Consider the following 25,244-nt stretch of genomic DNA (forward strand, 5'->3'; position numbering starts at 1 on the left):
CACATAATCGGAATGAAATACAATAACTCCATAAAACCACCATTCTCAGGGAGAAACAATTATTCGTCTCTTCCATCCTTCATCTTGCACCTTGCATCTTAATACTTTTCATACATGCTCAAACACAAACATAAATACAGCTGATCATTCACAAATTATAAATTGTAAATCCAACTGCAGGGGTCAAAGAGATAGATTAATATAATATAATGTAATATAATATAACACAATAAGCAGAATCAAATTCCAGATTCCAGATAAATTATCAAAACCACCATATCATCACTCTCACTCTCATTCTCCTTCTCATTCTCATTCTCACAAAAATATACATCTATCATACTAATACATCTTCAACTTCAAGAATCAAACCACATCAAATCAAATCTATCCCCCATCGCCACTTTTTCTTCCTCTCTATTAATAAATATCCCCTCCCACTCCCATCATCCTCGGCCAATTCAACCGACTCAATCCTCATCCATCACTCCAAACTTCAAATTTCAACTTTATAATGCCATCTCTCTATCCATCTCTTTATCTATCTCTCTATCTATCTCTCTATCTATCTCTCTATCCATCTCTCCATCCATCTCTCCATCTCTCCGTTCATCCATCCATCCCTCCATTTATCCATATATATCACACAAGCAAAAAACAACTCATGCTCATAATCATACTCATATGCAACATACTCTAATGCTAGTCTCTGGGAAGAAAACTCATCACATCGAATTATATTTCATCTCATTCTCATCCATATCCATATCCAAATTCACATCCATATCCACATCCACATCCAAATTCTCTTTCCTTTCCTTTTCCCCAGAGTTTATCTATCATCACATCACATCAATCATTCCTACTATAATCTTAATCTCTAACTATACATACATCTATCCATCCATACATACCTGCATGGCCTACCCCTCCCAGCCCAGAACAGCAAAGCGTACCTAGGTAGCAAGCATAATATCACAACCACGATATCCCTCATTCAAATCAGCTTAACTCAACTCATCACATCTCATCTAATCATTGCCCCACAACATCATACAACAAAACATCACATCACACCACGCAATCTAATTTCGTAATCACACGTAAACTTTGTATCTAGATACCTAGACAGACTAGAATTCCAAGATTCACTAGAAATACAACTCCCACACATATGTAAGCCCTCTCAAAGGATTCACTATCCCAGTACTCCACTCCTCTATTTAATCCCACTCTACCCAACACTCTTAATAACAAGCTCCTTATACATGGCCTTGATATCCTCCACATCCCCTCTCAGCTCATTAACCTCCTCGCTCTTCTCCCCCAACAATTCAAGCGTGACTTCATATCTCTCCTTCACCCCCTTAATCTCTTCCTCCAACGCCTCGACTTTCTCCTCCAATCCCCTCTTAACTTCAACCTCCTTCATCAGCGCTACGATTTCTGTTCTCGCTTCGTCTCTCTGAGCAATTAATCTAGCAACCTCCTCTTTCGTCGCCACTTTTTCGCTCTCCAATTTCCTCACCGCGGAACTCATTCTCTCAACCAATTGGACTGTGGGACCGGCACCAGCAGTCGAAGTCGAAATAATATCATGAATAGTTTGTTGAGGAGAAGAAGAACGATGGGTATCAAAGAAATCATCATGATCCAACGTATGAAGACTTGGAGTTTGTGGTTTAAATTCACTTCCACCCGTCCCATTAGTTGCAATCGAATTTAATGAAAAAGAATGTGTCAAAGAAGCCGTAGAGTCATGCCTAACGGGAGTTCCCGGATCTGGCGATTTCGATGTCGGTTGTCCAGATTGTCGACGTCCTACGAATCTTTCTGATGTTACCAAGTCACCAGTTGTAGATCTAGCTGATGGTCTTCTTGATTGCATATTTTGTAGACCCAGGTATTCCGATGTCAACCCTCTTCGACTTGATGCTACGGGTGACTCTCCACCTCCACGACCATTAAGGGAGACTTCTTCCAACCATTTTTGTTTCTCTTCTAATAGTCGTTGTTGCATCTCAGAGTTCCATGTCTGTTTCTCATCCTCGAATTCGGCTTTGGCTGAAACCAATGCAGATTCGGCTTCTTCAACACGCTTTTTGAGATCATCTAATTGAGCAGTCCGTTGGGAAAGTTCTTGTTGAAAGTTAGGTAATTTCGACCTAGTTTCTTCCAATTCATCTTCATTACGTTTTGCTTTGAGTGTCTAAATTTGATTAGTTATATCTCACGGTAATAATCGAACTCTAGTACATACCACTTCACGAGCTTTCGCCTAACATCAGCTTCTCGCTTAGTCGCCTCATCCCTCTCTTTTTCTAAGCTAGTTGCACGTGCCGTCAATGAAGCTTCAATACCTTGCCAATTCTCACTGGCAACAGCATATTGTGTTTGTAAAGTCTCGATCTGACGTAAAAGTTTCGCTTGTGCATCACCAGTTGCACCAGTTGAAACCTCTTCAGCTCTCGCTCTCATCATCTCTAATTTACTCTCCAACATTTGTTGTTCATTTTTCATTTCAAGAGCTGCGATTCGGGCATTTTCAGCCTCTCTATCCATCTTCTCTCTGAGATCTTTAATCTGTATTTGTGCTCTATCATTAACGAGTTGCTTCTCGATTTTGAGATTGGAAATATCATCCTCCAGTTCAACAACACGTTTCTTCTCGGCTTGCAAGGCTTCATTGGCAACTCTTGCTTCTGCTTCTTTCTCTTCAGCAGCGTCATTTTCGAGTTGAGCTTTGAGGTTGGCGATGACGGTATCCTTGGTATCTCTCTCAATCTTGACTGCATCAAGTTCTTTTCTAAGTCGATTGATTACATTATTCCTTTCACTGAGACTCTTCTCAGCGCCCTCGGCTCGTTTCAAGCGCTCTGCCAGAGATGCAGCTTCCTTTTCGGCCTTTTCTTGTTTCTTTTTGATTTCCGCAACTTCTTTATTATCCTCGAGTATTTTGGCACGAAGCTTTTTAATAGTGGTCATGTGAGTTAATTCTTTCTTAGACAAAGTCTGACCTTCCTCCATGAGTAAAATGACTTGCTGTTCTTTCTCAGCCAATTTTTTCTCCAGACTTCCAGATGGTGCAGCAGTCTTAGCATTGTTAGCTGACTCTAGACTTTCTTTTGCTAAGTATTTTAGTTTTGCCTGAAGCGCATCAATGCGCTCTATGTAACCATGAACTTCCTCTTGCCTTTGTAATTCTGAGGTTTCATAGTCTGACTGTAGTTGACTAAGAGCTGCCTCGAGTTGCGCAGGACTTTTTGATGTCGAAACCGCATCAGTTGCTGGAGTAGTTGCTCTTGGTTCATCAAGAGATGAACTAACTATCGTATCATTTTGTGGAATAGAGTCAATAGATACCCTAGGTATACTAGAGGTGGTGGAATCTGTTGATAAACGAGACGTGGGTTCGGCTTTCAAGGCAACAACTACATTGGGTGATGCTTGCTGCGGCTCTGTAGTTGTTTCTGGCGTTGGTTCGACGACTAGAGTACTCGATTGAACCTCCATCGTAGGTACCGTAGGTGTATCCGATTCAATAGTATTCGCGATTTTAGTAGACCCAAGGTCTTGAGAAACTCGTTTCGTAGCCTCATCCCCTTCTAGGTTAGAAGTCGCATCTAAACTCTGCCTCGGACTTTCGCCGACCGTAATTGGACTTCCGGTCCTCGAAGGTACATTCGAAGATGTTGAATGTGTGCCAGCCTTCTGTACATTTTTCGCAGCTACCGCCCTCGCTAGACGTTCTTGTAATCGATCGTTTGTTCTGTTACTACTATTCGATGCGCTTCGAGAAATTGCTAGAGGAACTGTCAGATCAATGTGGATTCCAAGGACTTTGAGTGAATTTACATACCTGCCTCTGGTTTTGCAGCACTTGTATTGCCAGCTGCAGGAGTTGGTTTGTTTGCTTGACCTTCCTGTCCTTCTGCCAATAAAATATCCAACCTTGATTCCAATCCTCCTACTGCTTGTGACAAGAACCCCCATCTCGAGGAACCTTGCTTCGCCGGACTCGTCATGATTTCTCAATCTTCCCAGTTGAAACACGTTGCTTCCGTTGATTGTTGAATATGATTAGATCATACATTGCATTTCATGACCCAGAAATAGGAAATGGTTGTAGCCTCGTAGGACAAAACAGTTTTTGGAATTTGATTGCGGTAGATTTAACTTCCAGCAGCCCTTGAATTGGATAGATGATATTGCGAAATATATCTTGGGTATCTTCGCATATTTATCCGTGGGAACAAAAGTACGTATACTTCATCGAAATGTATACTCACTTTGAGTCTTGCTTGCGTATTGCCGTGGCTGAGACTCTTCCCTTGATACTGGACACGATTTGATTATCCAACCAATCACAATCACGAAATAACCCTGTGGGATCTGCGCAAGGCTGGCAATGACATTTCTGGGCAAGGCAAGGCTATTTTTTCGTGGGGGTCGGGGTTGTTTCTTTCATTGGTCTCATCAGAACTGGTGGGTGGATATTTGAATGGAATTTGAATTTACTCGTAGATCCAAGAAAAGAAATCATCAACGACAAAAACAATACTGGTTCATTAATCAATAGCAAAAAGCTCGAGGTTGACAATAATTCATATGCTATGAGAAAGAAAAGGGTATCAATATTCATGCTGCTATACCGTCAATGAGACACCCATCTACTCATACTCGATTCCACACTCTATTCTAACATTATGAGAGAGGTACAGTATTCTTGACCCGGATACATCACCAACCATCACCAATAACTTTTTTTCAAACCGATTTTCTAGACTCGTCTTTTGTGTGTCCGTTCCTTGCTCCATTCGAAATTTTGCTATGCTCAGGGCGTGTAATAACTTCCGGAAGACTGAAGTAGTGTGGCCAATTCAGGACATATTCATCTTGTCTATCATTCAAACAATGTCGTAGCCAGATACCCCAGACCAAGTAGAAGTATGATCCAATGCCCGTCATCAAGTGCCACCAACCATGTCCTTCGAGTAATAATCCCCATGGGAGTCCAATTTCATGTCTCCATTGTCTGACCGTCGAGCAATAATGATTATCCAAAGACCATATACCAAACCCACCTAGAAAGATGGAAAGACCCAAGCCAACCATCAACCACATTTCTCTAAGGATTTCATGTTGTCTCTGTTCACTTGCTAAACGATCGGAATGAGAAGTATCAGGATGTTCGTGAGAAAGTTCCGTGGTAGCATATTTCTTTCGAAGCGAAGGACGTATGTTGACTTCCATCACATACATGGAACGGAATAGTACGGTGGCTGTGAGAAGCGCAAATGCATTCTGGTGAAAATCCGGATCTTGAAGATAATGGTAGTAAAGCTATTGATATTTTTACTTTAGCATGGAAGCGTGAAGGTTCCGAGGACGAAGCTATGCTCACCGTTATGAATACAGACAAGAATATCAAGCTAAATGCTAAGACTTGTCTGAAGATGCGGGATTGAGAGAAGGAGAAAGTCGCATAACACATCAAACACGTAGTATAAATCATGGAAAGTTCATCTACCAATTGCATAGGATCTGAAGCAGCATCATGTCAATGATTGGACACTTTCAGAGGATAAATGCAACTTACACTTCAAGGTTGAATGGAACAAGAATGAACCTTTAGCCATGTCAGCTTGGCTTCATGTCAAGATCAACCAACTAGCTCACCTGTTCCTACAGCTCCGTAACCCAGAAAGGCCACCAAGAATACACTATCATGATCATATTTCAAACAGTTCCGACTGCCTTTGATGCAAAGCCATATAAAAAGTAGGTTGGTAAGAGTATTGACGATTTCGGCAGAGTATATAGTGGCATAATAATCCTCTATCAGTCAAGGTTAGATGAGAATAAGTAAAGACTGAGTATGGGAGGTATTGCCTTCACACCAATTTATGGTAGAGGTTACAGGAGCCCAATAACCTTCTTCTGGTCGCGCGGGAGGATATGGTATCGATGGGAGATGGAAGCCCATGGTGACAATCAGAGAGGAGGGGGTTTGTTTGTGGTGATCGCCTGTGGTGAGAGGATATATATCCAATATCCAATATCCAGTATCCAGTATCCAATCTCCAATGGTTAATCGCACAAGGGCGGGGGAGGGGTCTTTGATTTGATATTGCAGCGATGAGAGACAATAATGATAGACTGAATATATTTTGAATACTGAACTGATCTGAACCAAGTTGAATAATGAACAATAAACAATCAAAAAGATTGAAAATATCTAGACTGGTCTAATACACACACAAATAAACAAACAAACACATTGAACTTATCAAAGTCCTGGTCACTTTCCTCAATTCTCCAGGTACGTACGAGGAGCGTACGAGGTATATACAAAGTACTGAAGTGTGTCAGGAAGTGAAGGGCCGACCCTTGTCGGATGTGAGAAATGCTTAAAAATGCAAATCGTCATTCCAGTCAAGGTGGATCAAATACGATGATTTGGAGCTTTCTGGACCGGAAGCTACGGGAACTAGATTGAGAGAGAGAGTTGAGATTAACTTTATTGGAAGAGATATTCCGTATTATTACATGTGTGGGATGTAATAGGGAACTGATCAATAATGAGAGAGAAAGAATCAAGCAAGGTAGTAAGCAATAGGTAAAACTACTCGTAGGATTGTGGTAGATTCTTGATCGATTTCGTCTAGTAGCTATATATGGAAAGCAAGGTATAAAATGGTTATGGTGATATTTACCGAGGGAGTATTCTTTGCTGTGTATGCTATCTATACTGTCTATACGATCTATACTGTCTATACTGTCTATACTATCTATACTGTCTATACTGTCTATGCTGCTCTTCATGTTACCTTTTGCTAGAATCTCCAGATGACCCCTTCTTGTACATTCAAGCTTTAGATGATCATATTTACTCGTACATATCTTTCTAGAAGAAACATAGATCAGATCAAACGAGGGGGGTACAATAACCGAGGTATCAAATAAATGCAGGTCCTCGGGTACCTAACCTGCTAGTATACACCCGTTCCAAGGTTGGTCTTACAATCAATCTCAATATGTGCTGAATCTTGATAGAGGTAGTCTCGAGATAGTAGTACAGTACAGTACCGAGACGAGCGAGAGTACATACCTATTCTGCCATCAACCTCATCTTTCACCGCCTTTCTTATCGCAACTTCTTATCACAAAACCACATGATATTGATGAAAATAGTTCCCCACGCATATTGAAACAAGCAGACCGTACAGTTACCAGTATTCAACGAAGCCAAAATATCAAGGGAACTGTGAAGAATCAGATACATACATTCTTAAATTCAACTCTTTGACTCCCACTTCCACACACACATATTATACAAAGATGTCTATCTCCAACGAAGCTTTACAAAAGGTAAAACTCAACAAGACACACTCCATTTCATTCCAGCCTCCTCCCCCTCCCGTTCCCTCCAAAACCTTGCTATATCAAACTCAAAATGGGATATCACTAATACTCCCATAGCTAGTCAACGAAATTCAATCTCAAGCCATTCAAGCTGAGCAACAAATCAGTGTCGTCAAATCTCAAATCTCCCTCAAGCAACGCGAAATCCGTAAACTCGAACTCACATCCACCGAAGTATCCACGTTACCACCTGACACCAATGTATATGAAGGAGTTGGTAAAATGTATTTATATTCCTTCTCCTTCTGTTTCTGTTTTTGCTTCTTTCCAACTTTCATCTCCACCCGTTCTTTCTCTTACTTCAAGTCATTTTTGACTTTTTCTTGGTTGTTGGAACACATGATCACTTCACCAGATGTAACAAACAAGCATTAATAATTGGACAGGTTTGTTTTCAGCCCTACAGCTGATGTAGACAAGAGATTAAATCGCGAGACTAAAGACTTGAAATCCGATATTGATAATTTGGGCAAGAAATTACAATATTTAGAAACGACGTATGAGAAGAGTACGGAGAATATTACGAGGATTCTTCAAAGTGGTGGTCGTGCTTGATGGAAAGTATCATACATGTTGGACGCTTTCTCGAGGCATCTGCACTCTAGAGTTTATGAAAAAGCTGTGATCGGTATGATAGTCGGCTCTCGTTAATGGCCGGGTAGTTTTTCTGGAAGGATTTGGCTTGGGATGGATGATTGACTGATAGTGGGATTTGAGATTTGAGGGTGTGGGGAGGGGGAATACAAGTTGCGTGAAGGAGTCATATGAACTCCCGAGTCTTCAGAGACATGCCGTTGAAACAAACAAGCTCAAAAACTTCATATCGCACTTTCCCTATCTATTGAATAATAGTTTTTTCGTGTATGACTGAACCTCTCTCACTTCACTTAGGAGGAGGTAACAAGAGTGACGTGATTTTGGAAGTGCTTGAATAAGTGGGATATAAAGTTGCTGAATTGACACGGGTAACTACTTACTAGGTAGTATTAGGTGTCATGTGAGAGATGATATAAAATACAAGATCGACTTTGGTGATTGTTATTCGTTGGCATGGTCATACACGGACGGATGTCAAGCATTTACTAACTACCCAGTCCTCAAAATAGATTGAGCCATAGGTCCTACCATAGAAACCATCCTCAAGTTTCGATCTTTCCAGCACTAATTTCGACCTACTCTTTCATCATAAATCATCATCCAATAATTCAAAATCCGAAAGTAAGGTGTACAACTCGATTCTACTCTTACCTACTCCAAAGTTGGGGGCTAAAAAGCCCAAGCGAATGAAATCTAAGCGCTAACCCAACCCCTCCCCTTTTTCCAATCCCTCTTTTTCGAATGCCCAATCTTTGCACCATCCTCACCTCATCTCATCTCAAACAGCGTATCGCGAAACTACCAACCCAACAACTCATGTATGTATCATTTGTTTTCCATACTGTTTCTCTCCACCCTTTACTTTCCCTTCATACATATCCAGATTCTTCACAAACCAACGGACCACAATTCCACGTAAAACCTAAAACGCTTTTTCCAACGTTCGGTTACATTACAGTGGGGAAACATCCTTCAGAGCCGCAAGTGATCAAAGTCTAAACTCCTCGATCACAGTGTTACAATGAGCCTAATCCAATCTTACATCAAGCATTAGCATTGACATTAGCATGCGCACTTGTACCTACTTCTCTATCAACACCCTACAATACCAAGCATATCGTCTATCCCTACCCACCAACCCATCATCACCATAGGATCAATTTACGAAAGCTAAATTGGATTCGATGGTTTAGCTGCTTAGCTGCATATAATTGACTTCAAAGATGCAGTAGCGCAAGAGCGTCCCCACTAATACCGTTAGGGCTGTACGTACAAGAATACATGGGATAACTAACAGGAGTGAGAATGGCTCTGTGTGAACCGTGGTATGTATACTTGGGGATAAACTCAGGGTATTCTACAAACCCGTTCGTGATCATTCATCTGTAAACAATAATACTCATACATGATCCAGAGATAATACTAGGTATACATAACAGCCCAGTAACACGTGAATTAAATACAGGGGAAAGGCAACCACAACCACAAGTCCAAGTAAATCAGTCATTCAGCCGCTCCTCGGAGGGAAGTGAGGGGGATTTCCATCCACACCTAGGTACACACCTTAAATAAATGCAGATGCAGTAATTCCTCCAAATCTGATCCAGTAAAAGACTCTTAAATAAGCCCATGCCCATTCCTGCTGACAAGACACCCGCTTGATTTCTTTTCCTGTCTTTCTGCCTACTACTACTACTACTTCCTTCCTTCTTTCTTCTCTTTACTTCTCTTCAATATACCTACTAGATATCTAGTAGTTCAGTCCAAACTGCAAAGAACCGCTATTGGATATCCTACTGAAGATCCCCCAACGAAAAGCTGTATTTGAAGGACAGAGCAACTAGGAAGAAGGAGACGGACTTCAAAAAGCTTATCGCACCACTTTTCATCCTATCTCAACGTCGCAATCAACAGATCCCAACCCCTCGGTCGCTTCATCGCGGGGTCAGACCGACCAACCAACCAACCAACCAACCCATCTACCCAGAATTCAAATCACTCTTCGAAAATCGCATAGCATATATATCAACTTACCATTTCGAGTATTGTCTCCACCTCAAGAGAATTCTACTTTTCTTTTTTTACTTTCACTCCCAAAATTAAATAAGTAAAAAGAAAGAAAGAAAGAAACAAACAAACAAAAAATGGCACGACACTACTACGACGACGAAGAACTCGACATCCACATCTCCCGCGAAACACGGAACCGCGATCCCGCCGCTCCGATCCCCTACCGACGACCCCAATACCCACCCGTCCCCGCCTACCGCTACGGCACGAGCACCTATCTCACCCCCGAGATATCCTCTGGCATCCGACGCTCCAGATCAACCGGGCATCGCGAACGCTCGCCCGTTCCTCCACCTCCCCCCGCCGCCCCCGCCCCCCTCGCTCAACCCATCATCGTCGATAATTCCCGCCGCATCTACAACGACTACGACAGCGACAGCGACTCCTCTTCCGCCTACGAATCCCGACGCGCGCGAAGCCGCTTGAGCGTGGGTGAAGTGGGAGGGCGACGCAAACATCGCAGTCGCAGCCACAGTCGTCATGTGAGTCTTTCGCACAGCCATAGTCCGTCGTCCTCAGGGCGACCGAGCTTCACGCGCGATGATTTTGAGTTGGAGCGTACGCGCGCGGAGCTCGAGCGGATTAGGTTGGAGAAGGAGAGGGAGCGGAGTGAGAGGTTAGTGCGGGATGGGGGGGAGTTGGCTCGATATAGAGCGGAGAGTGAGAGGGAGAGAAATGAAAGATTGTTGCGCGAGGATATCGAATTGCGCATGACGAAGGGGGAGCTAGAACGGTACAAGTCCGAGCGGGAGCGGGAGCGCGAGCGCGAGCGCGAGAAGAACGAGAGGTTGTTGAGAGAAGATGTGGAGCTGCGCATGACGAAAGGAGAACTGGAGCGCATCCGATCCGAGAAAGAGATGGAAAAGAAAGAACGCATATTACGGGAAGAATTCGAGCTGCTCTCTCTCAAGGAAGAAAAGAAGCGCATGGAGAAGGAAAAGCGCACGCAGGAAGAGAGGGAGCGGGCTGATAAGGAAATTCGTGACACATACGAGCGTATGAAGCGAATGGAACAGGAGCGACACGCTCGCGAGAAGAAAGAACACGATGAAGCCATCGAGAAGTACAAGCGCGAAGAAGCCGAGAAGGCGGCGCGCGAGCGCAAAGAACGGGAAGAAATCATCGAGAAGTTCAAGAAGCAAGAAGCGGATCGTTTGGCTCGTGAGAGACACGAGAAGGAGGAGAGAGAAAAGGAATACCAGAGACGTCTGCATGAAGATCTGCATAAAGCGGGTTTGAACGAACAACAAATCGGAGCGGTGAAAGCTGGAAAGGCTCTCCCGCCTCCACAGGTTCAGATGCCTCCGCCGCCGCCACCACCAGTTCAACATCCTCCGCAATATCAAATCCAACCTGCGGCTCCGAGACCAACGTACACGAGAATGTCGAGAAAACATTTGTCGATTGAAACTTTGAGGGTTTATGGAATTTCGTATGAATTTGATAAAGAGGTATTTACCCCATTTTTCTTTCTTTGTCCCCTTTCCCTTCTATTTCCCCCCTTCTCTTTTCCCCTTCCCTTCTTTCCCCTTCACTTTTCACCACACACCACCACAAAAACACCCACTAACTCCCCCCCTCCAACCAGGACCCCGAATTCCTCCTCATCAAACGCTGGGTCCCCGAAGACGAGCAAGACATCCTCTGGACACACACCCGTCAACTGCGCGAAACACGTGCTCCACCCCACACCCACAATCAACAACACACCATCGAATACGTCAAGGAGTACGTCGTTGAAGATCGTCACAAGAAGAAACATCATCACAAGGGTGATGATTTGCAATTGGTGATTGAGAGGAAGCATAAGCATAGTCATAGTCATGGCGGGAGTAGAAGCCCGAGTCCTTTTGTTAGGTGGGCTGCTGGGAGGTAAGGTGGAAGAGGAGGAAATCGTGAGGGGGGTATGGAATGAGAAATTGACGACGTGATGTCTGGACGAAGAATGATGATGAAAGATGATTGATGAATACATGGAGTGGATTGGTGGTTAATGAGTCTGTTTTGCTTTAACGATTTTCTTGAACTTTTTTTCTTTTTCTTAGATGAACTCTCATCTCTTTTTTATGTGCTGAGCTTCTATACCCACGACATGGATCGTTATCAACGATAATTTATTTTCAATAATAAAAAAACATTCCAGCAAAACATGCAAAGGTGATGTTAGTATCATGACTCCAATCTTCATAGGGGTGTTGGAAAGTAGTAATACAAGTCAAATGATGTGAGTAGCGAATCCGTCTATACTCCTCCACATTTCTCTCCTTCATCAAACAACCCACTCTTGCTGCCCCTTCAAAACCGACTCGGCCCTCCTAATAAGTTCCTCATAGATGGTCCAAGCCAAAGCGGAACTAACAGCCTTTCTCCCCATCCTCAACCCCAATCCATCAAAAAGGACTCTTTACCCCTCCTCCCCCACCATCTTCCTCCCCGCCATAACCAAATTTGTATATTTTTTCGGCTGCAGTTGAATCCTCGTTTTAATCGCATCAAAAGGATTCGTAATCGCCGTCGCCAGCCCTGCTGCCAGTACTCCCGATCCAAAATTGATCGAAGCGCTTGTACTCCCCTTCATATTTTTGTTCAACCCCAAATCCACCTTCTCAGCCAATCCCTCAACTTGAGGAGACGAATGGACAATATGACTCAGCCTCTTCTTCAACTGTTCATAAAACAACACGTATAATCCCGCATACGGAGCATCTCTGATAGCCGTGGCTCCGAACCCAGAGAAAAATCCTCGAAATCCTTCAGTGAGGAATATATCTCGTCCGGCACCCACGATCGATTTATACGCATACAAATTCGATTCATATCTTACTTTAATAATCGTCATAGGCATGAGAATAAAGCCAGCTCCAGCTCTCGCCACCGCTCCCGTTGTCAAATTCGCTAGATTCGATAACTTGGGTAGGCTGGATGAATGTACCGTGCTCTTCTGTTCCACGACCCCAATTGTCCGGAGGAGATTCGATCTTGCGACATTCTGTCGCAGAGCATTTAAACTGGTGAAGTAGATGGCGGAACCGAATCCGGTGCGGAGAGCAGAGGGAACGGTTCCCCGCCAAAAAGACCGGATGCTATTTGGCGACTGCGAGAGCTCGCGAATGGTGGTGTAAAGAGAGGCATGGTTACTTTGTTGCACGCGGGTCTTGAGAAGATCGGCGGGTTGGAGAAGAACTGCGGACAGAATTCCTGATCCTAATCCTGCTCCGAAGTGGAAGTCTGGAAGAGGAGTATGATATTAGTTTTATATTCTTACTGGAATGAATTGAGTTGGATCGAATTAGATTGTAGGTAAAATATACTCGAGGTGGCGGGGCAAATATATCCTAGCTAGAGAAATACATACAGGAAGAGGATTTTTTCCCAGCATTTCCTCCATTTGACATTTCGCTTTCCTGAATTTATAATGGCATTTCGGTTGCTAATTGATGAAGGAATTGGATTCTTTTATCAATCCAAAAGTTGCTCACGTCAGGTTGCAGTATTATGAGAGTGGAAGGGTTTTTCGGGTTGTTCAAAAAATGTTTTGTTAAAAGTTCGGGCGCTTTGATTTCTTTGATGGACGTCATTTTCTCGGAATTCCGCATGGGAATGGAGGGTCCAATCAATTTGGGTGATGATGAAGTATACGGAGGTATATCACAATGGTTTCTCGCGACAAGAGGATATGAAGGGAAGATGTTGGATATACACATATTTATTATCGAGATAGAATAACTGCTGATATTACTTATATACAATAGTCTGATGTATTCAGATACATAACAATTGTCAGACTGAATGATAATGTTTCATCTGAAATCACAATCCCACTTTCCCGTCCTGGCTAAAATCCGTTTCCATCCCATCAGAAGCTTCATCGTTTGTCAGCAGTATCGACCAATATCAGTATCAATATCACGTCACACTCCCAGAGTATCTTTTCTCAAGAACACGAGATCTTTTACCAATTCCTCTTTGTATCATTCGAATAAATCTTTCAGAATGGATCAAGATCAAAACTCAGAAACTATCATTGTAAGAGATCATCCAATTCACATCAACACACAACTAACTCTCTCCAGGCAATAGGTCAATTATGTTCCACAGCAGACATTCAACAAAATCTTCTTACATGTCAAAAACTTGCCAAAGAAGCCTCAGAGCAAGGAGCAAAAGTTTGTTTCTTTCTTTCCTTTGCTCCAAATACTCAAATCTCAATATCCATCATCTCAACTTATCTCACACCAACCCTAGGCACTCTTCCTCCCTGAAGCGACAGACTACATAACCACCCCAGGCTCACCACCTACCTCCCTTCCTCTCGCTCTCCCTATGGCCACATCCCCCTTCGTTCTCGGTCTCCAATCCTCTGCTAAGGAATATTCCCTAGCCATTAACGTCGGGATCCACGTCCCAAATGCTTCTGGCAACAAGGTACTTAATCGATCGATTTGGATTTCCGAGTCTGGAGACATAGTGGGACAATATGATAAAGTCCATCTCTTTGACTATGCAGCTGCGGGGTTGAAGGAAAGTGATAGTGTGGAAGCTGGAAAGAAGGTTTGGAGAACGGTTGAGACGTGTGTGGGTAAAGTGGGATTATTGATTTGCTTTGATGTAAGTTATGCTTTTCTGATTGTTTCATGGACTTGAGTTTGTATACGATTTGGAGTGAAGGATTGGAAGGGAGATATCGTAGTTGATACCATTATGTGAAACGATCTGCGATACCAAGTTGGCTCTTTCTTTCTTTCTCTTCTCCTGATCATCCCCCCTTTCTTAAGCCATACCACATTCAAACCCCCTCCTCCTTCCACTTAAACCCAAAATTAACACCCCTCCCCCATTCATAGCTCCGTTTCCCCCACTGCCTCCCTTCATCTCCGCACTCGAAAAACCCAAATCCTAACCTACCCCTCCGCCTTCACCATTCCCACCGGCCTCTTACATTGGGAAACTCTTCTCCGCGCCCGAGCAATCGAAACCCAATCTTACGTTATCGCCGCCGCACAAGTCGGTTCTCATAACGCCAAACGGGAAAGTTACGGACATAGTATGGTTGTTGATCCGCTGGGAAGGGTTGTATTGGATATGGGAGGTGGGGATGTGGAAGGAGAAGAGAGCACTCTTGCGGGAGGAAAGTTGGGAATTGCGAGGATTGATTTAGGTAAAGTGAGGGAAGCGAGGGAAAAGATGCCATTGATGGCTAGGATGTGAGTACTTCTTGTGTTTTTGCAGTATGTTCTGGTTGGTTGCTGATTGATTGATTGATTGATTGATTTAGTGATGTTTACGAGTGAGAGTTGTGAACTCAATAACCAACACGAACAGCCATCGATAGAGTATAGACGATATATAATAGACATGAAGATAAATATAATGATCTCGAATATGTACGCCGTTTAATTTTTCTACCATAAAACCATTTTGATGCAAAGTAGTTGATATCTATGCCAACCAATCCTGTCCATTGTTGAACCCCGTTTTTGATAACCCATTTTCCAAATGTATATGCTCCATTCAATCATCAATCCGTACCCATAAAATATGCCCCTGATCTGAAATTTATCGCTCAGCTCTCTTTTTTTTTTTTTAAAGTAATAGCAAAATACTGTCTCTCCTGGCCGTCACCATGATCTACCTCCGCTAACCCATGCCACTTACTACCCCGTATCCACACTTCCCCGGTTTCACACCTTAATTCCCCGCACTCTATCATGTCCGTTCACACCTGTACAACTCGCCCCTCGCGACCCCCACAAATGATTTACAATCCCTTCTTACCCTTCTTCCCACTTCTCTCTCTTTCCCTCTTGGCATAAATTTCAGCTGTAAATGGATCCTCAAATCTCAGTGCCAAAAGATAAACAACCAACACCTCGATCGTGAGCAAAATGCCCGCCGGCTTTCCCCACAGAAGTGCTGTACCCAAGAAACTCATTGTGCTCCCATAGTACATTGGTGCACTACTAACATTGAACGGAAAGCCCGTCACCATCTTATCCATCAAGATTCCAAAATAATCACCGAGATATGTACCCGTGACACCAAGAGCCCACATCGAACTCAAGACGAGTGTGTTACCGGCAAGAAGAAGTGCATAAGATGCATATGTGACAAGGGGAGAGAGAAGCAATGGATGAGTAGGTTGAGAGCGAAGAGCGCGCTCATAGAGGAAATCGCGGAAGATACCGAGGGAAAAGATGGTGACGGCGAGGAAATAACATCCATATCTTGAGTTTCCATTGAAGAGTTTCGTGAGAATTTTGTTATGGTATTCTGAAAATTGAGCAATTATATCAATAGGTGCTTTTGGGCTGTAAGTGGGATTGTTTCAAATGTACCTTGACGGGCGACGGTACTGAGAGATTGGGTTAGTTTGTCATTTCTTGCGAGAGAGGAGAGGAATATGTAGCTTACTTCCAGAAAATAGGATTGAAAGCAATAGATGCTGCCGCAACTAGAAGGTCTGGTTAGTATTTTATGAAGCGTTTCCTGAGGTTGTTCCGTAATGACATACTTGCGAGGCTTTTCTGGTCAAAGTCGACCAGACCTTTGTTATTACCTAGGAAACTCGTCATGATTGTAGAGTGTGTAGGAATCAATGTGAGATGTGAAAATTGAGGTTATTCCATAAAAGATGGAATTGTAGAAGAAAAGAAATGGACAGATTGTCTTCTATGAGATTCTATAAAAGTGGTTGTCAAAAAAGTTACGGGAAAATCTTTCACGTGAAAGGCTCAACAAAATCATATCCATATGTACTCCGTACATTCCCTCCGTACCCTACCTGTTCTCATGACGTCTTTTCTTGGAAGCGAGCACGTGGCGAGTTTCAAGGATGCTTAATAAGCACGTGTAACATCAATACCTGAGTATAGAATATAGAATTTCCACCAAAATCATGCATGACCTTTCTACCTTCCTACTTTGTAACAATAAAAATAATAACCGATGAAATGTTGAATAATATAATTTTCATTTCATACCGACCAATATACCTAAATTTCCCTATAAATTTCGATTTGTTCATATTGTACCACTCACTCCATTTGTTACATTCAATACAGAATGCATAATATAATGCAATCTTTCCTAATTGCGCCATCATGAATTCCCCCCAAGGTCATGGTATCTTCATAAAGTAAGTTTATCCCCTGGATTCCTGTTCAATTTCCATACCCCATTACGCCTGCCTTCCTTCCCTTGACCCCAAATAACGTTACCCATGATATGATATGATTCGCTATGTCAGATCACTGTCGTCTCGTTCTAGTTTTCTTGGCTGTTGTTGCAGCATCTTCCTCTTCTTCGTCTTGTCCTTTCTTCAAGTCTTCATCTAATCCCCATTCTTCTTTATCATACCAATCCTAACCATCTGACATATCACGATTGTCACCGACATGTCCCTCGGCTTTTGTCCATTTCAAAACCAAATGGCGCATACGATCGGCTCTCAATAATCCGTCGTACACTTTCTGGGCTCCTCGGATAATCTCTTCTTGCTTTTGAATATAGTGCATCAATAATTTCCTTAATTCGTCAGCCTCTCCATGAGGTAAATAAAGGTCTCGATCAGGATACGAGTTCTCAGGTGCCAAAAAATAAGGATGAACGAAAGGCTCGCCATTTAAATCAGGTGTGATAGACCTCGAACGAGTCGCATTGTCGAACACCGCCTGTGCTTGGGCGCGAGTCCTCATACGGCGAGGAACGGCATTCATGACCGTATCGTCTTCAATATCTTCAGCCATCGGCTCGATATCCATTACATCCCCGGCCCCTTGCGAACCCTCTTGGTCCATCTCAACGTTGTCTGGTGGTGGTGTTACCAATTCTGAATCGTTGCCAGTGCCGTTTGCGGCAGATGTCTCGGCAATTTCTCCATTTGCCGAGTTAGATGTCATATCTCTGTCAACATCCAATGCCTTTCCCTTCCCTTTCAAGGCCTGAAGAGCAGCGACTCCAGAGGCAGCGTCGCTCTCGATACCCATAATCATCAATCCTGAAGCAGCTACGCTATCGTCGTCAGAAGCCAGAGCTACTCTCGACATCATATCCGCGTGCTGTTTTGCAATTCTTTTTACCTGAGCCCGATGACGTTCCGTTTCTGTCTCAAAAAAAGAAGCGTCATGATCAGTTTCGACGGTTTCACACGGCATCCAAGTATCATGGCCACTGAGTCGAGTTAGGAGATGTTTAATCTTCCATAAAGATGCCATTTCTTTCTGAAGCATCTCTCCCGCATTTCTTGTTAATTCTGTTAAGACTTTCGATGTGAAGGGCTGCGATAATTTTGGATGGTCAGGTAAATCGGAGGCAGAGGTTAAAGGTGCAAGGAGTTCTACTCGAAAGAGTTAGCGAGAGACTTCCAAAGTAGCAATATTTTGGAATGACGAACCTTCTAGTTTTATATTTGCATATGGATCAAATTCTGCTGCTGCTGCCTTCGCGATTGAAATCTTCTCTTCATCTTCTTCGTCGCTATCGATATTCTCGCCGTCTTCGTCAATAAGCGGGGGTTTCCTACTAATAATATCTCTCGTGTAGCCGGCATGTTCAATTGTCTATTGGCAAATAAAATTAGACAAAGATTCTGAATACTCTCCCCAAAGTGCAAACATTACCTCTCTGTATATATGTCGACCATTTGGCGGGGCCAATTGACCTTGCTGCACGTATCTTGCCCTCTTTCGTAATTTGTTTCCTCGATTTGTTAGTCTTTCGATCGAAGCATCGGAATCTGATTCTGCCAAATTATATCAGATATATCGATCAACTTATTCCTCTAGTGTAGAACAGTATATACCATATGCTTTTCTCTTGACTGCTCTTTTCATAGCAATGATTGTATCTGCGATCATAGCCGCTTGCGAAGCCATTGTGACAACTTTCGAGATATGTAAATGGGAACAATATTTTTATGGCAGCTATATTCTTAGAGTCCTACGAGCATGCCGTGATTGTTCGCATTCGATAAAAGCATCCAAGAGCTGAATCTGGGGTGCCTTGGGTACGGGGTTGTTATGGAAGGTATTTGATCGCAATGAGTTTGTGGGAAATTCGAATGTATGCGCCGGTTTACTTATCCTTGACTGTAGGAAACAGAATGAGTCCCAAGTTTCTTATATCGAGAAGTAGGTACGAGGGCAAGAAATGGGCAGAGCGGAATTTACAATGTACAATAGAAATAAAGTCGAGAATGATGAAAGTTATCTAAAGAAGCTTTGTACTTGCTGGGAGGGTGAAGCGCGAGGCTACATCAATCGGCATGTCGGTGCTTATATTTGAGAATGATCCGTGCATCGCAAAATAATCAGCCTTTCGCAGGTATCTATGGTCTGAAGTCGGGAACATGTGTATTTCAGTAGGACGGAAGCATTGAGATTGATACACCATTATATTACATTTGAGTAGCAGTCTTTAACCTATATCCTCTTCCACCAATAGTTTGATATCTCAAAAGGCTGCGTTCAGATCCAGGTTGATCGCCGACTTCAGCCTTGCCTATCTTCACATTCGAACGATTCATTCCACAATCGACCAATCGATGTTTACGAAATAACATTGTCTGGCAACGAATCCTGGACTACTTCCATCTGTAGTCTTATGGAGCTATTGAGACCACAAGACCATCAAGATGGATGGGTATGCGACTCCATATATTGCGCATAATTTACCATTGCTCGTAGTCTCCGGTTTGGGAGCTGATCCATCGCCAACCAATGCCAGATTAAAGGAAGGAGGGGTGCTAATCACTTCTGATGTTGCCCCGTTGGAATCAGAGGATGCAAACTTCATTCTGCAGTATTTCAAAAAGAGTGACGCGGGAAATCTACCATGGAACGGACACGAGCATAGCGAGAAGAATAAGTTCAGAGTGAAGGTTATTGGACGGGTAGCTAAAGATGGGCCACTCTTCTTGGAGTCAATCACTGAAGGGTTCATAGGATTATATATTACCAAGTCGCAAAGCTCCACCTCCAACGAATACTTCGCATTCCCCCGATTCGGGGAGTCCTGTCCCTAATTCTAGACTTATTTTGCACTCCCCATTATCTCCACTGACCCCTGGATCAACGGTCTTCCCAGATGGATTGTTGGATACAAAGTGGTTAGACAAACACCAAGATCTCGTACCAAGCGCATATCTTTCATTCTACAGCTTCACATCTGATCCGAACTTGGCAACCTTACATGATAATCAGTTGAAAACGGATATCAGCAATATAAAAAATATATTGAACAAATCGGGTTACAAGACTCGGCTTATAGTTGCATTATTGAGCGAGACACCCGGCGTGCCACTTCCTGATGTAGAAGAGCGTCTTTCTAATATTCGTAAAGCAACTGGTCTTGATTCGAAAACTTCCTTGTTTTTCTTACCTCCACAAAGCTCCTCGGTTGAAATTGAAGCATTTGTCGATACGATCTATTTTACTATATACCCGCTTTGTGTTGAATATTATCGTGACTTGAGCAAGCACTCAAGGAGGAAGCGCAATAGAGGCGTGGTTCCACCTCCAACAGCTCCGCCCACGTCAGGAACTTCACAAACATTAACTGGACAAGGATGGAATGTGAGATATGACTTTAAACTTGGAGTCTTTGCCGAATTCAGGCAGGAAATGGACGTAGCTGTTCGTTCATATGAAAGTGGCTACGAAGCATTATTGGGTGAAGAGGTCCTCGAAACCATTGCTACATGGAGCCCTCGATTCAACGAAGGGCGTCTCATCGCCGATGTATTTGCAATCAGAATACTGCGTTGTCTACTGTGGAATGGTCATTCATCAACTGCAGTCCGCAGATGGCAAATACATCGGGATAGGATACGTGACTTTGTGGATCGTAGAGGTAAAGGTTCATCAACATATGGCTGGCAAGCATGGGAAGCTCGTTGGGCAACTATCATGGCTGAGATGATTGAGAAAGTTAACTTCACGGATTTTACTCAATCTAAGTCAACCATATATTTACCACTTGACAAAGCTACTTCAACTGGGGTGCAACCATGGGAGAGCCTCCATCATCCAGGTTATTGGTATCGCGAGGCTTCGAAACATTTAATGGCTCGTCGAGCTCTTGCTTTAGCAATACCAGAGGAAGATAGGTCTCCGCCTGGATCATCCCCCGCCTCACAGATTGCGAGTAGAGTTTATACTTATGATACATATCTCTGCCCTCAACCTCACGAGGAAAATCCTTTGCCAGGTCGTACAGGCGTTGATCATGCAAGTCTTGTAATTGACGTCCTGAACAAAGCCATCACTGAATTTCAAGCGAGAGGACAACACCGTCTAGTGCAGGAGCTCCTATTTCAATGCGGAAAAGAACATATGAAAAGGGAAGCATGGGATGATGCATTACGAATTCTTCGTGCCCTGTGGCAGAAAATGACGTACAGGAATGAGGGGTGGTGGGTTGTAGTTGAGGAGATTGCATGGACTTTGAGAAAGGCTGCTGCTAAGGTCGGCGATGGAGGCACAGTTGTTGCTGTGGATTGGGAACTTCTACATACCTGTCAGTATACCACGACAGATAAAATTTATCATTTATTAACATTCAACATAGGCTTTGCTCGTCAATCGAACTGGCATTACAATATCGAAAAGGCTTTAGACGGCCTAAACACAGTAAAGGTGAAGCCCGCTATTGTACTTCATGCCGAGGAAGTTCAATCCTTCTTGACTGCATCATATGCTTTCGAGAAGTTCGAAGGGAAGGTGGGTGAGCATTCATTGTCTCAACTAGCAATTAGGTCTTCAGCTCTAGCTTCATCGACGCCTGTAACCATTAGCGAAATACGCGTAGAGTTTACAGGTAGTATGAAACCCATTCTTCTACGGCATAAAGTAAACACTGAATCTTCCGACACTTTGAAAGCTGGCGTCTTGTTTAAGAAGACTTCATTGATTGACGAATCAACTGTGGAAACAGGCCATGACCCTGAAGACCCACCTACTCGACACACGTTGACAAGCTATGAGGATCTTACATTCAGTCCTGGCCAGGTTAAAGCCTTCGAATTTGTCAATCTACTGCGAGAAGCAGGTGATGCCAAGGCTTTGAAGGTCACCTTTTCGATTGCCTCTGAGCTTTTCGATTTTGATTATGTCCATTCATTTGACAGACCATCATTCCCTGAAATGTGGTATGGTGATAGTGGAACAAAGAAGAAGATTGTTCGTACCAGGCCATCATCCATTCACGTACTTCCCAAACCACCTAAGCTGGAGTTACGTATCCTCGAATTCCAGGAGCAGTATTATACAAATGAACTTGTCTCTTTACATCTCGAAGTGAAAAATGGAGAGGAAACGGATTCTATTGTAGATCTAGAAGCACGTCTTCTTGGAGAAAACATTCCATCCAATATTGTCTTACGACGTCTCGATAAAACGAATTTACCAAGCGATACTGAATCTGAAGAAGATGATCATGAACTATCACTAGGTACTATTGCTAGTGGCTCTTCTATCACAGTGGAAATGGTCATCTCATCGATAGATCTACCAGCAGTCTATGATCTTAGTCTCAAAGCTTCATACAACCTCGTAACAGATCTGGAAACACCTATCTCACAAGCGATGTCAGCACAACTTTCAATCTTGAACCCCTTTGAGGCTAACTATGATTTCTCTCCTCGAATTCATCCAGACTCCTGGCCGAGCTTCTTTACCCATGAAGAATCATTGGAAACCAATCAAGATGGACAAGATAATGATCGTGAAGCGTTTGGATTGGCACAAAAATGGTGTCTAACAACTCGCTTTGCTTCATTCGCAACAGAAGACGTAATTGTTGAAGATGTTGATGTCGAAATACTCGGTTTACAAGGTGCCATCAAATGCTCCACAAAGAGACTTACCACGATACTCGAAGGCGGCATAAGAATTAGTCCGAATGAACTCGAAGAAGCTCAATTTGACACTTTCACGCAAAAATATTCATTGGATGACAGAGGCACAGCCACTCTTGACTTATCTCTCGTCATAAAATGGCGTAGAAACAAAGATGGATCCACTATAAATACATGTATAGTACCTGTCCCGAGACTGCTCGTCTCAAGTAGCGAACCAAGAGTTCTAGCTGCAGTAACCTATTCTTCGACTATCCCATCTATGATACACTTCGACGTCACGATCGAAAATCCTTCACATCATTTCCTCTCATTCGCAATTACAATGGATCCTAGTGAACAATTTGCATTTTCAGGAGTCAAACAGAGTACACTGCAATTAGTGCCGCTTTCGAGAAGAACGGTAAAATTTAGATTATTGCCGACAGTTAGAGGGGAATGGATTGGTCCTATTAGGTGTGTGATTAGAGATAGGTATTTCCAAAAGGTGTTGAAGATTGCGCCGACGGAGGGAATGAAGAGTGATAAAGAGGGATTACTTATTTGGGTGCCGAGTGATGAGGAGTTTTGATTTGGGTATGAGGACAGGGAATGTATATCTTAGATGAAGAATTTTTTTATTTGTCCTTACAGTGGACTTGCTGTGTTGCTGTGTTGCCATATGACATGAAAGTGTTTTTTCAAATGTCATGTTCGACATGTAGTACGGCTTGGTGTTTTATTGAAATTCGTCAACAATAATAAGCCGTATTCAACACGGTCACTTTGAACTTGAGCAAATTCCATTGCTTGCGATTCAAAGGAGACGCATACCGACTCCATCACCACCAAGCCATTCATACCTCCCTAAAGCCCATTTGTGCAAACTGCAAACCCCCTCCCACCTTACCATTCCCTCCCCATCCCCCGCCGCCCTATCTCCATCCCCTTCCTCGCCTCTCCCCACCTCTCCCATATAACCCCCAAACTCACCACCCACAACAAGCACCCCCAACGTCTCGATGGCGCAGCGGTAGAGTTCACTCATTTCCGAAAAAATGTTTGTCCGCCTCTCTACTCGCAATTGGCAGGGCTTCGAATCGGACAGTGACGCTGGGGTACCGCCCACACCTTTGGGTGTACTGGGGCTGGTACTTAGGCGGGTCATTGGGGTTTGAGAGCGTCGCGCTCTTGAGCTTTTGCTGGTTTGTTTGTTGTCTGGTGGGTTTCAGCTTTTGAATTTTGGGAGGCGGGGGGGAGCTCTTAGAGGGAAAGGGAGGGAGTGAAGATGGATGGATGGGTTTGATGGATGGAGGTAGATCTTTGTGTGGAGCTTGAGAGAGGAGAGAGGTGAGGAGATCGTTTTTCTGTTTTGATTGCGTTGATTGGGAGGAAGTAGGGTGGAAGTGAATGATATATGGAGATGGGTTTTCTGTGGAACCTGGGGAGATGGGATGAGATGAGATGGGATCATAACAGCGGGTGGGTAGGAGTTCTCTTCACTGGCCATCCTCTCTCCTTTCCAAGGCTGTCTTTGTGTTCTCAAATGATTTCCTGCGTGCAAATCTGTACCTGCTCAAGATGTAAATGGAAACAAAGCTCTCGAAGCTCTCTAGACTTCCCTGGAACCACTCTTCCCTTTTCAAACCTCACATCTCTCCGCATATAGATCGAAAGCCGCTGTGAGCCCAACCTTTTATTGCACAACTGAAAGCATATCAAGGAAAGCTTTCTCCACTTATTTTCACTTGAATAAATCCGTTCTCGGTATTCAGTTTTAGCACTAAGAGCTCATGATATTTATCTCTCTTGCTCCATGCTTCTCTTCTTGCATCTCTGCCTACCTATACTTCCTAGAAGAGATGATTTCAGCACAAAGCTAGCTCTCAGTAACAAACAACACAATTACCGCAAATTTTCATCCGTCCTATTCACGAGTCTCACACTCTCAACATATAGAATTAATATCTTCATGTTCGCATATCTTCATTCCGATCTCGATGTCCATTTGCACCTCTACTCACTTCGCACTTCAACTTTACATCGGATACCGATTCCCACATATGAGTACTGTAGGCTGTGAGTCCACTGTGTATCCATGAATCCAATCTAGTTCTCGTATATACATCACACCACAACACTAACCACATCATACATTCTCTACTCTCTAAACATAACCACACGATCGTTTCATCCACCGAACCTAACATTCATCAAGACAATATGATATTCGTCTGCAAACTCCATACCAATGATGCATTCAGTAAAATCAACCCAACGCCTCTGCTAAGCTGTCAAACACTCAAATGCAACCAGTCAG

The 25,244-nt window shown here is 43.3% G+C and overlaps 9 protein-coding genes across 9 annotated transcripts; 4 read left to right on the plus strand and 5 right to left on the minus strand.

Moving 5' to 3' along the window:
- Positions 1 to 1,056: 1,056 nt before the first annotated feature.
- EAF02_012037 (uncharacterized protein) lies at positions 1,057 to 4,257 on the minus strand. Its single transcript, XM_038908085.1, has 3 exons — positions 3,860 to 4,257; positions 2,257 to 3,803; positions 1,057 to 2,209 (listed from the first exon to the last, which is right to left on the minus strand). The coding sequence occupies exons 1-3, from the start codon at positions 4,023 to 4,025 to the stop codon at positions 1,235 to 1,237; spliced, it is 2,688 nt and encodes an 895-aa protein (XP_038752105.1). The 5' UTR covers positions 4,026 to 4,257; the 3' UTR covers positions 1,057 to 1,234.
- A 510-nt stretch (positions 4,258 to 4,767) lies between these two features.
- EAF02_012038 (uncharacterized protein) lies at positions 4,768 to 5,986 on the minus strand (the record flags this gene model as incomplete). The annotated part of the gene is made up of 5 exons (XM_038908086.1): positions 4,768 to 5,343; positions 5,405 to 5,544; positions 5,600 to 5,629; positions 5,680 to 5,838; positions 5,893 to 5,986. 5 exons carry the CDS (start codon positions 5,984 to 5,986, stop codon positions 4,768 to 4,770), a joined length of 999 nt encoding a protein of 332 aa, XP_038752106.1.
- Positions 5,987 to 7,341: 1,355 nt separating this feature from the next.
- EAF02_012039 (uncharacterized protein) lies at positions 7,342 to 7,980 on the plus strand (the record flags this gene model as incomplete). Its single annotated transcript, XM_038908087.1, has 3 exons — positions 7,342 to 7,371; positions 7,483 to 7,649; positions 7,812 to 7,980. The coding sequence occupies 3 exons, from the start codon at positions 7,342 to 7,344 to the stop codon at positions 7,978 to 7,980; spliced, it is 366 nt and encodes a 121-aa protein (XP_038752107.1).
- Positions 7,981 to 10,166: 2,186 nt separating this feature from the next.
- Positions 10,167 to 11,968, plus strand: EAF02_012040 (uncharacterized protein; the record flags this gene model as incomplete). Its single annotated transcript, XM_038908088.1, has 2 exons — positions 10,167 to 11,543; positions 11,681 to 11,968. The coding sequence occupies 2 exons, from the start codon at positions 10,167 to 10,169 to the stop codon at positions 11,966 to 11,968; spliced, it is 1,665 nt and encodes a 554-aa protein (XP_038752108.1).
- A 528-nt stretch (positions 11,969 to 12,496) lies between these two features.
- EAF02_012041 (uncharacterized protein) lies at positions 12,497 to 13,487 on the minus strand (the record flags this gene model as incomplete). Its single annotated transcript, XM_038908089.1, has 2 exons — positions 12,497 to 13,320; positions 13,448 to 13,487. 2 exons carry the CDS (start codon positions 13,485 to 13,487, stop codon positions 12,497 to 12,499), a joined length of 864 nt encoding a protein of 287 aa, XP_038752109.1.
- Positions 13,488 to 13,601: 114 nt separating this feature from the next.
- Positions 13,602 to 15,300, plus strand: EAF02_012042 (uncharacterized protein; the record flags this gene model as incomplete). The annotated part of the gene is made up of 4 exons (XM_038908090.1): positions 13,602 to 14,118; positions 14,166 to 14,258; positions 14,338 to 14,663; positions 14,937 to 15,300. Exons 1-4 carry the CDS (start codon positions 13,882 to 13,884, stop codon positions 15,298 to 15,300), a joined length of 1,020 nt encoding a protein of 339 aa, XP_038752110.1. The 5' UTR covers positions 13,602 to 13,881.
- A 550-nt stretch (positions 15,301 to 15,850) lies between these two features.
- Positions 15,851 to 16,664, minus strand: EAF02_012043 (uncharacterized protein; the record flags this gene model as incomplete). The annotated part of the gene is made up of 4 exons (XM_038908091.1): positions 15,851 to 16,362; positions 16,428 to 16,444; positions 16,504 to 16,543; positions 16,604 to 16,664. The coding sequence occupies 4 exons, from the start codon at positions 16,662 to 16,664 to the stop codon at positions 15,851 to 15,853; spliced, it is 630 nt and encodes a 209-aa protein (XP_038752111.1).
- Positions 16,665 to 16,940: 276 nt separating this feature from the next.
- Positions 16,941 to 19,271, minus strand: EAF02_012044 (uncharacterized protein). Its single transcript, XM_038908092.1, has 4 exons — positions 18,893 to 19,271; positions 18,711 to 18,832; positions 18,485 to 18,650; positions 16,941 to 18,427 (listed from the first exon to the last, which is right to left on the minus strand). Exons 1-4 carry the CDS (start codon positions 18,963 to 18,965, stop codon positions 17,454 to 17,456), a joined length of 1,335 nt encoding a protein of 444 aa, XP_038752112.1. The 5' UTR covers positions 18,966 to 19,271; the 3' UTR covers positions 16,941 to 17,453.
- A 452-nt stretch (positions 19,272 to 19,723) lies between these two features.
- EAF02_012045 (uncharacterized protein) lies at positions 19,724 to 23,516 on the plus strand (the record flags this gene model as incomplete). Its single annotated transcript, XM_038908093.1, has 3 exons — positions 19,724 to 19,981; positions 20,034 to 21,606; positions 21,658 to 23,516. 3 exons carry the CDS (start codon positions 19,724 to 19,726, stop codon positions 23,514 to 23,516), a joined length of 3,690 nt encoding a protein of 1,229 aa, XP_038752113.1.
- Positions 23,517 to 25,244: the final 1,728 nt, after the last annotated feature.

The sequence above is a fragment of the Botrytis sinoallii genome (genome assembly GCF_014898435.1).
Source record: "Botrytis sinoallii strain Bc 23 chromosome Unknown BSIN_039, whole genome shotgun sequence".
In the NCBI taxonomy this organism is placed as follows: Eukaryota; Fungi; Ascomycota; class Leotiomycetes; order Helotiales; family Sclerotiniaceae; genus Botrytis; species Botrytis sinoallii.

Bases quoted from the DNA above. Each gene is read 5' to 3' on its own strand.
- EAF02_012044 (XM_038908092.1), bottom strand. From the start codon at position 18,965: ATGGCTTCGCAAGCGGCTATGATCGCAGATACAATCATTGCTATGAAA. The intron at 18,651-18,710 runs GTAATGTTTGCA...ATTTGCCAATAG, and splicing joins GTCGACATATATACAGAGAG to ACAATTGAACATGCCGGCTA. The intron at 18,428-18,484 runs GTTCGTCATTCC...TCTTTCGAGTAG, and splicing joins TGCAAATATAAAACTAGAAG to AACTCCTTGCACCTTTAACC.
- EAF02_012037 (XM_038908085.1), bottom strand. From the start codon at position 4,025: ATGACGAGTCCGGCGAAGCAAGGTTCCTCGAGATGGGGGTTCTTGTCA. The intron at 3,804-3,859 runs GTATGTAAATTC...CAGTTCCTCTAG, and splicing joins TGCTGCAAAACCAGAGGCAG to CAATTTCTCGAAGCGCATCG. The intron at 2,210-2,256 runs GTACTAGAGTTC...AATCAAATTTAG, and splicing joins GAAAGCTCGTGAAGTGGTAT to ACACTCAAAGCAAAACGTAA.